The 17,407-nt window shown below is 43.5% G+C and overlaps 1 protein-coding gene across 1 annotated transcript in view; it reads left to right on the forward strand.

Moving 5' to 3' along the window:
* Positions 1-4,758: 4,758 nt before the first annotated feature.
* Positions 4,759-17,407, forward strand: part of jarid2b (jumonji and AT-rich interaction domain containing 2b) — a 105,314-nt gene continuing 92,665 nt past the window's right edge. The window contains exon 1 of the mRNA XM_085147587.1: positions 4,759-5,451. Within this exon, the coding sequence (XP_085003713.1) occupies positions 5,407-5,451 (45 nt within the window). The 5' untranslated portion in view covers positions 4,759-5,406. The remainder of the gene's footprint in view (positions 5,452-17,407) is intronic.

A 17,407-nucleotide genomic window follows, 5' to 3' on the forward strand; every position in this document is an offset into this window, starting at 1 on the left:
GATATTTAACCATTCAATCTTTCAACATTAATTTGGGATTTGTTGCCCCCACGCCACCCTCCCTCCCTGCATCTCCCACACACACGCACACACACAAACACACCCAGACTCCCCCTCTTCTTGGCTATCGGACATCAATCTAGCCAGCACCGTCTGCTAAGCCTCACTGGGCAATTAACCACATTGAGAGTGAAAGCTCTAATCAATCCCTGGCCTTCTCTATCACACACGTATACACAAGTAAACACACACAAAACATATACAAATGTCTTTGCCATATATATTTTTGGGGGTGTTTTTTTAAATAGTTTTTACACATTTGATTTTGTTCTGCTTTGTTTTGTGATGTGATTCAGGTTTTTTTTTATTGGCTGCAAAACAGGAACTGAGCAGTGTTTCTGGCACCTTGATGAATCTGTGCCATTAGGAATTAAAGCAGTTCTGAAGGCAAAAGAGTGAAAGTGTACCTATTAAAGTGTCCATATAGTTCAGTTAATTTTTATTTTGTCTTAATTTTTATGAAATAATTCAAATGTTTTACATCTAGTTTTAGTTTTAAAGTTTTATTTTTGTTAACTATAGCAACAACTGTGCTGCAGATGCTTTCATGCACTCAGACCACTAGTGTTTAACATATCTGTGCTATGAGCACACCCATGGCACATTTTACCCAGCTTCCCAGTTATGATATATAAATATATACATTTGAAATATTGTGCAAACAAGAAGATTTGAAAACCGCATATTACAGGTCTGCACATAGGGGGGGGAAAAATCAGGCTAAAAATGTCTAGAGAAGAGCCTGCAACCCTTCTGCCCGTGGGCTAAATGTGAACTGTGAGGTCGACCGCTGCGAAATTCAGGCATCCTTCCTCAGCTTGTCTTATTGATTCATGTGGGCCTAAATGTCAGCACCAGCAGGGCAGAAGACCCCGATAACCCCCCGTCGGAGAGTGCAGGTGACGGAGGGGGCTAAAGGCAGCTTACATAGTCTTGTCTCAAAATAGCATTCATGTCCATGACGCTGTAGACATGATTGATTAGGCAAAAAGTGATTTTAAACGCATATAAAATAAAAGTACACATGATCAGCAGCTACTATTATCCCTTCTATCCACATATTCCTGACAGCTGAACTGGAATAGGGGTCGAGACTGAAAGGTGGGGGGAATACATAAATATCATGTCATCTACAAACCATGCTTAGAATTATTGATCCGTGGACTATTGATTTGGCGTCTTTGTTCGTGCATTTGAGGGTAAGTTCGGCGCTTTGATCATTTGGTGCGTTACGCTGAATCTACATCAAACAGAGGACAGGAATCAATAGCTCCTCCCCATTACATGAATGATAATGAAATCAGCATGATCATTTGGATGCTGGTGATTGTTTATACTCCAGCTTTTAAGTGATTTGGGGACATGCTGAATCTTCTTTTAGGATTTCTTACTTGTACGCGTACGTTACTTTGCCTCCCACAGTGCAAACTCCAGGGCAAAGAGTTGGAAAGTAAAAACGTGCCTGTAGTTGTGAATGTAAGTTTAAATGTGTGCGCCACTGTTAACTCTTTGAGTTGTTGTATATCTAACCAACCAAACCCAGTAATGCATGCAGTATGTGTACTGGGATGGACCTGGGTCTAATTCTGGCGGCGTGCTTGAGGAGAACAGGCATTCAAAGACTAATAAATAATCACCCGCAGATGAAAGGGCTCACATCTCAATACATTAACTTGCATGTGCTGTCTGCTTTGATAATGCTGAACTATGAGGTTAATTGCTAGGTTTAACTAAAGCAACACTTTCTGCTGACATTTGCCTGCATGTTCAAACCCCACCCAGTTTACTATCTGACTTGTGCCAGAGAGCCCACGCAGATATGTCCTAATACGTAATTTGGGTGCAGGCAAATAAGATGGATATCACCAACTGTAACTTTCACAAGTGGTAGAGGTGGCTCCCATACTAGTAGCTCAGTTAGAGAATCAGACTCAATAGTACTTTGAGTCAGGGCCAACTTGTTACTCAAGCTGCAGCAGTGGCTTAAGGGAAACACTAAAAACTGTATATAAAAGATGGACATAGCCACCGGGACTTTGCCATACCTCATTTTGAAGCTTCAGTGGTGTAGCTGTTGCCATGTGGTTCTCTGAAGCCAGAAGTTACCATATTTGGATCAGAAGTGTTAGTGCATGGTTGCTAACTTGCAACAAACCTGGATCCGTAAAATGGATCGGTAAAACATACAAGCATAGACTCACCAGCCACTTCATTAACAAGAGCTTGTTAATGCAAATATCTAATGAGGCAATCACATGGCAGCAACTCAGTGCATCTGAGCATGTAGACATGGTCAACACGACTTATTGATTTAAGTGATTTTGAGCATGGCATGGCTGTTGAAGCCAGATGGGGTGGTCAGACTAACTCAGAAAAAGCTGATCTGCTCGGATTTTCCCATGCAACCATCTCTAGCGTTTAAAGAGAATGGTCCCAAGAAGAGAAAATATCCAGGATGGCAAAAGTAACTCAAATAACCATTCCTTACAACCAAGGTATGCAGAAGAACATTTCTGAACGCAGAACATGCCGAATCTTGAAGCAGACGGAGTACAGCAGCAAAAGACCACAGTGGGTGCCATTCCTCTGAGCTAAGAATAGGAAACTGAGGCAAAAATTCACACAGGGCCACGAAAACTGAGTCTCGATTTCTGCTGCAACATTTGGATGGTAGGGTCAAGAATGCTGTATACAACATGAAAGCATGGATCCACCGCCTCATGTCAGTGTTTCAGGATTTTGTTAGTGGTGGTGTAATGATAGTATAATGGAGACTACTTAGCACCAACTGAGTATCATTTAAAACCACTGATGATGTCCATCCCTTTATGACCACGGTGTACCCATCTTCAGTTGGCTGCTACCAGCAGGTTACCGCATTATGAGACAAAACTTAAATGATTTCAAACAGGTTTCTTGAACAGGACAATGATTCGCTGTACTCAAGTGGCTGCCACAGTCCCCTTATCGCAGTCCAATGGAGTATCTTTGGAATGTGGTGAACTGGGAGATTCCCATCATGGATGTGCAACTGTGTGATCCTCTCATCTCAGTATGGACCACAATCTCAGAGGAATGTTTCCAGCACCTTATTGAATCTGTGGCATGAAGAGTTAAGGTACTTCTGAAGGTAAAAGGGGCTCCACCAATGTACTAGCAAAGTGTACCTAATGAAGTGGCCAGTGCGAATCTATCAGCATCCAGCTGATAGATTCGATCTTAACTTTAACATGATTTTCTAAGAAAATGCAACATTTTCTTTGTGCCAAGTTGTAACTATGGTTTTTTCTGCTTTAAAACTGACCAATCTAGCATGGTTGTTTATTGGGACCAGCTTTTTTGTAGTTTTTACCCAAGGTTGCTGCTTGGGTAAAAACAAATTTATTGCAGTTCTTCCACAGAGAGAAATGAATATATGTATCAAATCTGATTGTAATCCACCCAGTACTTCTTAAGCAGATCACCCCTATGTGCACTTTGAAATACTGCCAGCTCATTGTTTATATGTTGACATATTTCAGAGAAAATGTTCATCTGCTGGTTATATAAAAAGGCAAAAAGGGATTACAAAAGTCTGAAGGATTCATCCTCCAGACCCGGTGAAGCTCTGTAGCAAATTTCAAGGCCATCTATCAGTAAGCTTTATGGACAATGCACTAAAATACATCTCTTGGAGAAAATAAAAAACTGTAGTGGAAATATTTCTTCCATTCTGGTGGCCTAAACACACGTTTTAGTGAACCAGCACTGCTCAGTAACAACTAGTTTAAAAAAGCAGCATCATTATACAGTTATACCATGGAGACAAAGCTGCATATTCATCTTAATATCCCCTCCCCCTCTACACACACACACACACACACACTACTTTTAACTACCTCTACCTCTGTGGTTCACACGGAGCAACCATCCCACTCAGTACATTAGAGTAATAACACAGCAAGCCCACTGATACTGAGGGGGATGAGGACATCCAGTCAACTAACAGTCACTACACAGTGCTTAAAAAAATCCAAGAAAGCATATCTGAAAATATATACACATGCATGTATGTGTATATGTAGATTTAAAAATATGAAGCTGCTTAATGCATTCAGATCACATCATGCTTTTATTCTTGCTGGTCTGCAAAGTCGCTCTGTGGAACTGCGCCAGTGACATCATCACACTGGGCGTGAAACTCTCTTCTCTGTAACAATAAGGTTTTCTCAGTTGAAAAGTTCCTAAAAGTATAGCATCTCCCACCATTCAGGTCGAGCTTTAATGTTTAACCACGTGCTCTGAGGTTGTGTGGTTGTGGTGTGGGAGTGGAGGGGGGCAGTCATTCGCATTCAAATTCGCGTTAGGGAACCCTCACTTTTTCTTTTTGTCCCCTAACAACTTCTTAGTGAAAATGTTAAATCCCATTAAAACTGCAGCATAAAACTAACTGTCTTAACATCAAAACCAAGACACAAGAGTATTTTTTTAAAAAAGAAGAAGAAGAAGATAAACTTTATTGTGACCACTGGTGTTTCCTCGAAATGACCTCAGCAAGCCTTCAGCTATTGCTGCATAGGACTTTAAACGCGCCATGTAGTGCAGGATTACTAGAAAAAAATGCTTGTTACGATTACCACAAACACACCATAAATCCGTAAAAGAACATGGTATAGGCTTATCTAGCAGGGCTACGTGCTCGGGGTTGTCTCTCGAGAATTTTTTAAAGTTGCCGCTGATGGTGGCGGTGTTGTGCGAGGAGGCGGAGGCAGTGAAAGAAAGGAGCTGCTCTCGGTAAGCACAGCAGTGCCGCTGGATCTGTCGACGACCTCAGGCTCCAGCTCCCCTCCAAAAGAAAGGAAAAAAGGAAAGCGACGTGACACCTAACGTTTTATTTTGTAATTTTATTTATTTCTCGATGTCTCGTCGCCTCAAACAAGATGTAACTTTTCTGACATCACCACAGCTACATTCATGCATTTGAAAGGAGCCGGGAGCGAGTGCGCAGAGACGAGAAGCCGAGCTGTCGGAGCGAATGGAACTTATTGTTGTGCATTTGTTTTGACTATGTTATCCCCAAGTGAGTTTGGCTTCAGTCCGTCTCTGTTCGTCGTCGACTCTTGAATATATATATATTTATATATATATACATCTGTATATATAGATATATATATTTCCGGGGGATTTAATCCGAATTCTTCAAACGGGGAAACACCGAAGGAGGATTCTGCAAAGCCAGCAAGCTTTTCCTTACAGAGCCGGGGATTTAAATCGTCCTTTGGTGGAGCTCCGGGAGAGGCGATAGTCAAAGAAAGAAATTCATGTGGCCATTCTCTCTATAGCCAAACATTTTTGGGGGATTGCATAATGAGCAAGGAACGACCTAAGAGGAATATCATCCAAAAGAAATATGTAAGTGAACGCGTGTATTTTTTATTATTATTATTGCCAGAAATGCTCACTGATATCGGCTCTATTCAAGTTTGCCTTTGCTCGCCTCGATGAAAACGCATAAACTTTCCATCACGGGCTGGTGAAGGTTACCATCATGCAGCCTGGGCTCCATTTGGGTCAAATATCCTCCAAAATGTAACGCCTTTAAGTTGCCTCGACGTGTTAACAATAACATGTCTTCTTCTTTCCTTTTTTAATTTAAAGAGACAGCAATGTTTATTCAACGTCTGCTGCAGCGTTTCTTCGACACCGACCATGTTTTAGGCTATTTGAACATCGGGTGCTTTAGTGGTGCTGGTTGTAGCAGTGAAGGGGGATTGCTTCGCTTATTTTGACCGGTTTAAACCCGTGATTTTGTGCATAGCATGCTTCGGCTGTGCTACAAGGCCCCTAAAAGGTTTTAATTTAAAAGACTTGGCAAACAGTTTCCCAGAATACGCTTTTGTTCGCTAGCCGCTTCTTGCTACTCAGAGTCGTGAAGACGAGCCTGTCGGCCATGGCTCGGCTATTGCGACTTCATTTCGTCCCATGCTGAGCGTTTCGGAATATATAGCTTACTATAACCCGTCCTCATGCTCGAGCCTATGTGTGGCTAAGTGTTCACGTCCTGGCGCAGGGTGTATATATATCTATATGTGTGTGTGTGTGTTTTTTGGTGTGGGGCTGACAAATCGACATGTTTCGCGGACTGTTGTGGCTCTTTAATTTTCTCCGTGCAGCAGGAAAAAGGGGGTCATGCGATTAGGCATTTTCATTCAATTTCCACCTCTCGAAACGCTGCGGGCACACTCCTGGGTTTGTTTGTTTGCTACACGCCTGCCCTCGGCTTTTACCGCCGGCGTACACGTCAAGTCCAGCGCCGGTGTCGGCGATTTTGGCAGGTCTTCGTGTGACCTCTGAGAAGGAGCAGATATTGCAGCAGCTCGCTGAGGGGATAACTCCATTTTTCTCTCCCTCTCCTTTGCTATACTACGGGAGGTGTTTGGGGGGGGGGGGGCATAGCTAACTAGCCTTTAGGTCCTCCTCGGCTGCTTAATTCGGTTTAACGCGGCACTACTTGGTGGACATGTTTGAGACAAGTGTTTGTAAGCGGTTCCATCTTTTTAAAGAGACTGTGTTCAGTCGCATTGCAGAGGTTCATGTATGAAGCGACCATTTTCTCCCTCTCTCTCTCTCTCTCAGTGTCCCTGCAAGTAACACTGGTGAATTTTGTAGAGGAGGAAGGGGCTGTGAAACCAGGAGCTAGTCCAGCTCGGCCCTGGCTTTAATTACAGTCTCGCTATAGCGGTCCATCTGCGTGACCTAAACAAAGACCTTTAATCTTGCAGTGTGCTTGTACTTTAGCCGCCATCATTTATTTATTTTTAAATTATTTTTGTTGACTGCCCCCCCACCCCCCAAAAAATACTTTATCTTTTTGCACTTGATTGTTGCTGTGCGACCACCGGACACATTGTTGCCTTTATTTGCACGAGGCACGAGGCATCTCACGTGCGCTAATGCTCGACTGACTGAAGTCAGCAGAGCTAAACACACCCCCCTCCCTCCAAAACCCATCCTCACTTAAACGCCATGTGGACTGTACCTATAAAAGTGTGCACTTCTTCTATAATTTATTTTTATTTATTTATTTTTGGAGCAGGGTGCATTCAAAACCATCGTCTCAAAAAGTGTTGCAAAGGGCCAAACCGAGCAACAGGTCTGTGTGAACAATCGTTGGGGGGGGGGGGGCTGCGTCCGTGCAGTTGCTCGTGAGCTTTTTGTTTGCCCCGCAACAAGTGCAGAGAATTATTAAAGACACTTTGGTTGGTTGGTTTTTGTTTATTTTATTTTTTTAGGGTATCCCCTTGTGTCCTATGAATAAGTGTTGAAAAGTAGGGCATTGCATCACTGACCCATCACTGATAAATTATTGTTGCTTTCCAACACAGGAAGGCAGTGTGCTGAAATGCAACGGCATCAACATTGCTGGAAAGCGACATAAAGGAGAGTCATCTTTAGCAAAGACTCAATAAGTGCCGGTTATTCATTGCAGCTCAGGCTTTTTTTTTTGTAACTTCGCTACTATGTGAATATTACAGAAATAAAGTGCTCTTTGTCCCCATGGTAAAAATATTATTATTATTAGTAGTATTATATAAATTATGTTCAGCCACGATGGTGATCTTTCTGACACCATCTTCCTCTGAATGTGACCGGGTAGGTTCAGTTACATTGATGTTAACTGACCAAAAATTCTGCTGTGTGTGTGTGCGTGTGCGTGTGCTGTAATAGTGGGATGAGTGTTGCAAAGATGACACGTTTTTGATCGGATCCGCTTATGTGTAAGCTTCTCCCTGAACTGAGGAAACAGGATGTGCCATAGAAATTATGACTAACTGATATAAAAGTCCCCATCTAAAATTGAGGCATTGCATTGTGGCCAACCAGTTTCAGGCTTTCTAAAACTGGAAGGGTTTTTAAAATAAATAAATAAATTTAGCCTTTTTAATAAGTCGTTGTATTATTAGCTCTGGTGACAAAGCATCTGGACTTTGGGATGGGGGCTGCTTGACTGCAGTGCTATGTGTGTTTTTGTGTGCATGTGTCTCACATCTGTCATGTGTTTTCTGCAGCTGCAGTCAATGCATAATGTTTGGCCCGAACCAAACTAGGCTCCCAAACGCATTTACAAAAACCTGGAGGAGTCCAGATCCTCAAGTCCCCCCCATGCTTTGAGACAGGACTCTTGGCCCCTTAGTGATCCACCCCTCCCCCGGTAATTAGCGTAAGACAATTATACATGCTTGGCTTAACCATTTCCCCCTGAAACATGAGCGCGGGTTGCCACCCTTGCCTTCTGCACCCGATGAACGCTGTCTGCGAATGACACTGAAAATTCAACGGTCGCAAACGATTTCAAAATAGTGAAGTGAGCGAGTTCTTTTGGGAAAAAGCAAAACAAAACAATGCGGGGCGATCATCATTTCCCACAGGGATTGCGAACGCCAGTGTTGAGAGAACAAATCCAGAGGACAGGCTCACCTGTCTCCTGCTTTCATATCAGTGAAGAAAAATCTATTTTTGTAGGTTTATTTTCTTACTTGTTGGCGCCTTCTTGAGCCAGGGGTCAAGTCTGTGTAATGGCTGAGGTATCACTAATGTGTGGCAGACTTGTCCTGTCTAACGAAACATGACACACTGTGTTGGTGTGTGTGTTGTAAGCGAGAGTAGCTGCTCAGTGCAGTCAGGCCATTTTGTGCAGAGTCTGCTCTTCCTGTAGGCCCCAGCAGGGGCTAGGCCTCTGATTCAAAGTGTGTGTGTGTGTGTGTGTGTGTGTGTGTGTGTGGGACAAGCACAGCTGCTGCAGGGGCCTTTACAAATGTAAAGAGGCTGTCAGTGTTTGTTTCATCAGGCGCACAACTGATGAGGGCCAAGTTGAAAATCCATTGCACTGTGAGTGTGTGCGTCGAGCACGCACAAAAAGAGGAAACAAAAATAGAGAGCATGGCAAGAATGGGGGAGTGCAAAGGCACAGACTCTCCCTCCTCCTTCCTCTCTTTATCCCCCCCCCAGTCTTTCGGCCTCGCTCTCTCGCTCTCTCTCTCGTTCTTGAGCTGTCCAAATGAAATGTGGGCCTCATGTAGGACCATGAAGAGAGGGTCACAGGGTTGTTTTTTCACCGTGCCTGAGCCTCAGTGCGGTTCATTTAACCTTATGTTTCAATGCAAATTCTCCTTTCATGAGCTCTCTTCTCCTCACGTGTGCAACATGGCAGGGTTCACTTTCCAACCTCTCTGTCACTATGACTACGGGGGCAAAAGCAAAGTGTACCGTGGCAAGAGCGACATTTTACTGCCTGTTTATTTTACTGTTTACTACAGTTGAGTTCCACGCAACCGCTTCTGTGAAGGTGCTTCCCATATATTTTCCACGAATGTGAGGACGGGGGGTAAGGTGAGGATTGAAATGGCAGCATTTTTTTTTTTTGTTTTTTTGTTTTTTTTTCCAGGGGTGGGATCGAATGAAAAGCAATGGAGGAGGTTTCTTTTAATCTGAAACTATCATTACTCTCCTTTATTGTATTGTTTTGTTTTTACATTCACCGATAGGGGGGCAAAATAAAATCTGGACCTGCTTTTATTGCATTGCCAGGTTGTAACAGCATGGCATAAAAGCAACTGCCAGCAAAATATAAAAGTCCTCATGGAGATTACTGGCCGTTTGCACACAGTGCAAAATGAAGGAAACAAAATCGCGATTTTGTGTGCTGCTTGCACTGCGCAGAGAAATCAAAGCCTAAAAAATAAAAATAAAAAACCATACAAAACACAGCCATATGTATCAAGAGCTGAAGTTGGCAGGTATGTGAACATCACCAGGCGTTAGTTAATGTGTTCCCATGCGAACAGTTGTGTGTTGAAGCAGAAGAGAAGAAGAAGCCTTCCCACACTGCAGGCCCAGCCTCACATCCCTTTGGCCTCATCCTTCCTCTCACAGGGCCTGCTAACTTGACAAGCGCTGCCAGAAAGATCTCTGGGAGTGAAGTTGGCTAGCCCAGCCTCATTTTAATCCAATCTCTTCGTTCCTTTTTTGAATGTCTTTTTTTTAAATGTACGTATTTATTAGGTTTGCACTTTAAATGAGAAGGCAGTGTGGCTTTTATGCTTAAAGTCTGCTTTGCCAGTGGAGAGTTTACAGCATCATTACAAGCGTTCTGTGAGTTGCCGGCTTCAATTTGGATTGGCGAAAGGTGTTCAGTGGCCTTCTTATGGCCAAGGCAGCTCGGCTACTTCCTCTAACATAAACCCCTTCGTACCCATTACCTCCCTCTGCCTTCGCTCCTCTTCCTCCCTGCATCCCTTTCCTACTCCATTATGTCACAGGCGCGCAAAGCACAAACTCCTGTTATGCAACACGACCTTTTCTCTTATCAGCTGTTGGCACCGAGCACAATCTCCGGCTCTTTGCTGGCACTGATGCACGCACTCACAGACACGCACAGGCAAAGGTCTTTAGGTGTACACCTGCAGTCAGTAGGTGAGATAAACTGGTTTTAAAACCAACCTCTCGACGCGTTTCGTGGGTATCAGCGGCTCGAGCTATTTGCAAGAGCAGTGAAATAAAACTGGGTGTGACGCTCTTTGTTATACTTATGTGGGTGTGTGTGTATTTTGGTCAGGAGTAGTGTGCTTAAGCCTGTGTAGGTGTGTCTTTTAGGAGGAAACAGTCCAGTAGTTGGACACACAGCAGCAGTGGAGAGCCCATACAGATAGAGGTGTGTGTGTGTGTGTGTGTGTGTGTGTGTGTGACGTACACCACTTGCGTTCCCTCTGTGTGCATCTTCATTTGAGTGATTTATTTCCTCCTGCCCCTCTAGGTTTGGATGGAGATTTTGGGGAGGGGAGTGTGAGACAGCTGGTCAGCCCCCGAGTGGCTGTGTGTGTGTGTGTGTGTGTGTGTGTGTGTGTGTTTGCCACAGCTTATCCGTTCAGGATCCCCATGAAGCTGAATCAACACTTTAGCTTTGTCTTTGGTTTGGCCTTGGCCATAAGAAGGCCAGCGAAGGACATTCATCCACAGTAGGATGTAAATTATTATCAGTCATGATATCATCCTCCGAGCTCTCAGGTGCCGCCTTTTCACATTACCTACGGTTGCTTTTGTTTCCAGTGCAGCCTTTTTAATCTATGCTCTCTAGAATCACCGGGCCGCTGTCGCTCGCACCGGCATTAGCTTTTAATGACCATCGTGCGCGCCTCTTGACCGATCTGCGCTCACCTTCTCCCTGCTTTTCATCTCGACCGCATCAGTTTAATAAACACTCCTCACATTTTCATCCCGTGGTCAATCCCATCTGATCCCCTATTGTGACTCCCGTCGCCTTTTTAAACATCCAGTGAATTACGCCTCGGGGGAGGATGAAGCAACAAGAGCAGAGGCTCAGTCACTATCGATCCTCCGTTCCTCCCCTTAGCTTTCTGCCTGGAACATCACCGTTTCTCTCGTCGCCCGCACGGCCACGCGCACGACTTCACGAAATATCTCGGCCGAGCCGGCTCAGATGAGGAAATCCCTGGGCTTCCTTTTTGAATGCAGACGTATCGTGTTTTCTGTAAATATAGCTGGTTGCACAGTGTCATCAGATACCGCTCCGGGAATCCTGTTCACGCTTACCATGAAGTGTACATTCATAGCTGTTCTTGTTATGCGTTTACAGTCTCGCAAGCTTTCTCCTAAGCACAGTAATCTATGAATCACTCTTTTATGATAGATAGAGCAGCTTGTCTCTTTCTGCTAACAAGCCACTGGTCACTCTATTCAGACCCCTCTTTGGCACGGTGCTCACTTGGCTTACACATTGCTCTCTCATTAACTCCAGTGTTTTTTTTGTTGTTTTTTTTTTAAAGTTACATTTATTCATTTTATTCCCACTGTAGCCATTTGTAGCTCTCAAACGTGCATGGGTCGGTGACCTTCCCTCAGTTAAAGAGCACTCAAATATAACCCTTTTATTTATTTATTTTTTTTAAAATAACCAAGCATTTGGCCTCTCATGAGGGGGAGGCCTTAATTCAGGATGGCAGATTCCTCCCCTCCTAGTCATGTGGAGTAATGAGCCATTGGAGCAGAGTGGCTGGGTGGCCAGTGTTGCTGCTTAATCTCTATTTTTAAGCTCTTGCAGAATTTTATTTTATTTTTAACGGGGGTTTGCTGGGGTGTGGGAGGGAATATGTAGAGACAGAACAGCGAGTCTAAATCTTGACTTGATTTTTAGAGCAAAATGTCTGCTCACAGAAGAGGTGTTAACTGCATCTGGCCCTCTTCTTGCAACAGTTCAAACAGTATGTAGAGGAGTGGAGCCGAACATGTTTCTGTGCTGAAACGCGGTCTTTGGGGAGGGGAGGGGTCCGTGTTGTGGCTCCTGCTGCTGAGTTATCAGATGTGCCCGGTTCCCTTGTCAGCGCGGATGTGCGAGAACAGGAGGGATGAGGAGGGTAGCGGCAGGATAAACTTGATTTGCAGGTGAAATGCTCATTCTTCCTCAGTGCTTCCTGCACCCACATTCTCTTACAAAAAAACATCACATTATCCCTGCTCCCGGCTCCCATCATGTCTTATAATGGAATACAGAGTGGAATTTTTGACTCTGTTCCACTTCGATCTCTCACCCTCCTCCCTCTCAGCTCATTTGCTCGATTACTCAGCACAGCTCTGGAGAAAGAGGGGCATCGGGGAGCTTTCTGTTAAGACACCGAGGAGAAGGAGAATAAGGAAGGGGACCTTTTTTTTTTTTTCTTTTTTTTTTCCTCCACGCCTAGCTGTGAAATTGCAGAGGAGCTGCAGAGGAGGAGCCCGTGCATTGTTGGAATCTGTTTCCTTGTCTTCAGTCAGTTTTAATGTTGCTGTGTGTGTGTGTGTGTTGCATATGAGAATAATTTGTTAGAAAGGCCAGACTGCTCAGCAACACGTTTAGGTTGTTGGTAGTTTCGGAGCTCTTCCTCTTACATCTTGCATTCCTCCATCTGCTTTGTTTTGATTTGCACTGCCAAAGCAAACTTCGCAGTCTTCTTACAGTTTGATACGACACATCTGTGTGAGCGCCCAGCCCGACACAAACGCAGCACTCAAACATGCACGCACGAGGGCATGTAGTCCGAGTCTCCGGGGGTTGTGATGCCACAGTTGGTAAATCTTTCACTTTTTTTTATTAAATAGTCACATGAATCTTTTTTTTTTCTATTCCCACAAATGGAAAACATGTTTAAGAAGGGTATGAATGGATAAGTTGGTGAAGTAATATCGACTTTTCTTTCCTTTCTTTTGCCCATTGATTTTCTTTTTCTTTTCTCTAAGGTGCTTTTTAAGGCTTTCCACAGAGGGAAGCAGAATGTGAGTCAAAGGCATTGTTCCCCCTGTTTTAACCTCTGTTCAATAGATGAGGGCTTTTACAATTCTCGTAGCTGCATGATTTCCTCCAGGCTGCGCAGCAGGGAGCTATAGTGCATGGTACACTGAGGAGAGGGCGCCAGACTCTGGGCTGAATGTCTGGCCGGCCTCCCCCTGGCCCCGGATCAAACGTTACAAGGGCCGGGGGAGGGAGGGAGGGAGAGAAGTGAGAGAAGTGGGCTCTGGAATGTGCAACCTGTGATCGTCAGAGAGAAGAAATCCAGGAGGATAAAAATAATCAAATTAGGCACCATTTCAAGTAGAATATCCATGGTGATCTTGGTTAAGCAAGGCCTGCTCCTTCAGACTGGAGCTCTTTGCTGATGTAAACCTCTATGTTTGTTCTTTGTGTGTGTGTGTGAGTGTCTATTTAAAAGATGTAATTGTTTGAGGATGTGGAAAGGAAATGAGGTAACCGAGCCAGATTGTCACAGATGCAGAATGACGACTTTCACACACTGTAATGAGTAATGTAGAAACAAATTCTGGATAAACATGAATGACGAGCCAAAGAGCAGGAGGTTAACCCCCCCTCCCCCATGGCTATGCGTGTGATGTGTAGCTTTACGTGCACGAAGGTGGGGACTTGAACCTCCCACCCCCGGCTTATAGAAAGTGACACGCAGATGCTATTTCTGAGCAAACGACTTCTTGTTTTTTTTTTTTTCTCTTTAGGTTGTTGTTAAAGCATCAGGATCGCGGCTGCATTCTGGGGAAGTTACTCAATTTGTCTCGCAGTGATATGAGTAATCAATTTTTTGTGAAACTGAGAACATGTAGTTGAGAAGGGAAAACTTTTTTTTTTTTAAAATTTTGTTTCAACCCAAGTCAGTAGAATATTTTTAAAAATAGAAATTTTAAAATTGAGACTAAAGACTCTGCTGCAGATGAAATTGTGAGACTATGGAGGAAAACCGAAAAATTAGCGCAGCAGTAACCAACTCTTTCTTTAGAATAGAAAATGTACTTTTCGCTGTTCTGTTGTTTAGTCATCCTTTTTCTTGTATTACACAGATCTTATGATTATATTCCGTAAGCTGCGATAGTCATAAAAAACTGTTAGGCTTTCGCAATTTCTGACAATGCCTTATTTCTTGACCGTAAGCCCTTTCTTTGCTTTAAACATTATAGACAGACACTTTCACTTTGAGCAAGCACCCCGTCATTCAGTCACAGAAATCAAGAGTGGAATTTCATGTTAGTCATAGCGCTCGGTCACATATGACAATTGTTATTTTCTTTGCTTTAAAAAATTCCTGTCTGGAGACCCGAGTGGTGGAGAACTGCTGCCTTATTACATAATTTCACCGTTAATCAATGGAGTAGATCTACTCTCTGCAGAATAGTTTCATTTTCCAGGAGATGGTTTCATTCTTCTTCTTCCTTTTTATTTCTTGCTTTTCTCACTTCTTGAGATTTGTATGTGTGCAATGTTGTAGCTGTATTTAAATTTGCAGCTGTCACTCCTGTCTTTATGTGTCAAAGTTGAGTCAGATTTCATGCATGGGCACCAAAACCCAACTGTATGCCACCAAAAATAATATTGTGAGTTGTGTGTGAAATTTAAGATGAAAAAAAATGATCAAATCAAGTCTCCTTTTTTTCCTCTCCATTCAAAATGTTTGTTTTTTTTGTTCTCATTGGTAGTAGTAATGCTGAATTCAGGTGATTTGGACCGATCCCTTAATGATGATTAGCCAGACGTCAGTGACGTAGTCCTAGAATGCTTTAAGGTGGATAGCCCATGTTTGCTATTAGTTTGATCACCTTTAACCTGTATTTTTTTTATTTATTCATATTTTTGATGTTTTGGTTGATTGGAGCCCATTCATGCCATTTATAAAGCCACAGTTTGAGCCTGTATGTTAGAGAGAAATTGTTGACTTTTGTCTTTAAGATGATCTAATAATAATCGTATAGGCTGGAAAATTTCGCTCACAAACAAAATGGAAATCTTTGAGGAAAAAAAAGATGCAACCGGCACCATTAAGCATCGCCCACAAGTGATGACACGTCTGATGGTGATCTACATTTTGAGGTTCAATGCGCTGCACGATCAACCGCTGATAACAGATTTTACAGCACTGCTGTAATGTACGTGAGAAGCTAGCTCTTGAACTGGATCCGTTTGGGTTTTTCTTTTTTTAAATACTGAGAAATTCAGTGATGAATTTATTTGAAAGGCTGACTCAGACAAGTGCAGCCAGTAACGCAGTTATCTAATTTATACACGAGTACCACCCTGCCGGGTGACTCGGGATCAAACCAGCAGCTGTTTGGAGAGCAAAATATCAAAAACATAGATAATAAGTGTCTCTCTTTTTACTGGTTTACCTTTACGGCTCCCTCCTCTCTGCTCAGCCTTAGATTAATTTTTCACTTCCTATTCTGACTGCAGCTTGAGATCAACTGCTCGATGGAGTGTGATGTAAGCATGTGAGCGCGTCGCTCTCCTGTAGGGCGCTAGCTCAGCCGACGCCATCTAATAGCCCCTCATGCATCACCTTCGCTTTTCGTTCCCATTGTACCGATGCCATTATTCACCTCTTTCTGAAACCCCTTCTCCCTAAACGCGGTTCGCCCCCTACGCCGTCTGTTCTTTCACGTTAACACACATCTTTCTAACCTCCTCTCAGCATTTATACTGCAGTGTCCCTCACCTCCCCACCCCTCGCTACCACATCCCTTTCTCTGGGCCCCTTAGGCCCCCGAATTTGCCTTTGTGTTCGACAGTTTAGCTAGTTGAGCAAGACTGTGTGTGTGCGTTTGAGGGAGGTGAGTTGCAAGGGTTTGTCCCAAACGGAGTTGAAAATCATTCCTTAATTGCCTCTTGTTGTTTTCTTTCCCCCCTCTCCCCTGTACTCGTAATCGTGGCAGGGAATAGACTCCTGAAGCCTACGCCGCAGGTCCGAAAGCAGAGGGACTCCCTCGCCTAAGCCCTGGTTTTGTTTTGTAACGTTCTCTGGCTACGCTGTAATCTGCAGTCATACAACTGCAGCAACAACAACACAGACACACACACAGCGGCTTTAAAAGGGCTTAAGATGATGGACACCGCAGAATACAAAGAAAATGGGCTTTGATTTCGCACTTTGAGGTGTAGGTGAGATGTAAATGAGCTGTTGTTTTCAGTGTGAGAGCTCTTAGTTTAGCCGTCGGTATCTTTGTCTTCTGAGTTTTGACATTCTTGATTTTTTTTTTTTTTTTTTCTTTTTTTTTTTTTTTTGGTAAAAAGTTTTGAGGCTACGTCGCTTTTGTTTTTGTACTTTAACGGTCACGTGTTTTGTATGTTATTCCCTGCGGGAGTTATAGATTTGGAAATGCACATTAGGAATTAAGGAGATGTGCATTATGACCCACAGCTGTCCCATCTCCAAACTCTGAAGGCCTACTTTTATTTTATTTATTTATTATAATCAGTTATGGCAAAGTGATTTCTCTTTCTGTGTGAAAACACTGCCCGGCTCTAGAGTCTGACCTTTAACCCCATGATTGTGAAGGTGTAAGGGTAGGTTAGTTTGTGTGCGTGTTTCCCCTAAAGGCTAAAAGTGTCTTGAAAGATTGTTTGCTTTAGCTGAAGACCATCTTCTTTCTGTCTGAACGTTTTTCAGACTTTAAATGGGAGCGTGATGTGGCCCCTGTTTAATTTGCCCGGCCCATTTCACTTGTTTGGAGGTGCTTTTCGAGAAATCTGGGCCCTGCAGATCAGCTTGATGTGCAGCAGCGTGCATGAGTTTAATGTAGATAAAGCAGAAGATCTACATTTACTGTGGCGGCAGGCTTGAACCTGTGACACTGGTGTGAAGGAGCATTTGTGTTGGTGGTTAGGCCCTGCTTTTCCTGTTAACCTTCAGAGAAGCGCTAAGGTGGCTTCCATTAACGATCAGCTGGCAGTCTTATCTCCCTGCTAATCTGCGTCAACCCTTTCCGCTCTGAAAGGGTTTTCTTTTTAAATTTCTTTTTTTTAATTTATTTATTAGCTCTC

Source organism: Neolamprologus multifasciatus, chromosome 22 (assembly GCF_963576455.1).
Source record: "Neolamprologus multifasciatus chromosome 22, fNeoMul1.2, whole genome shotgun sequence".
NCBI lineage: Eukaryota > Metazoa > Chordata > Actinopteri > Cichliformes > Cichlidae > Neolamprologus > Neolamprologus multifasciatus.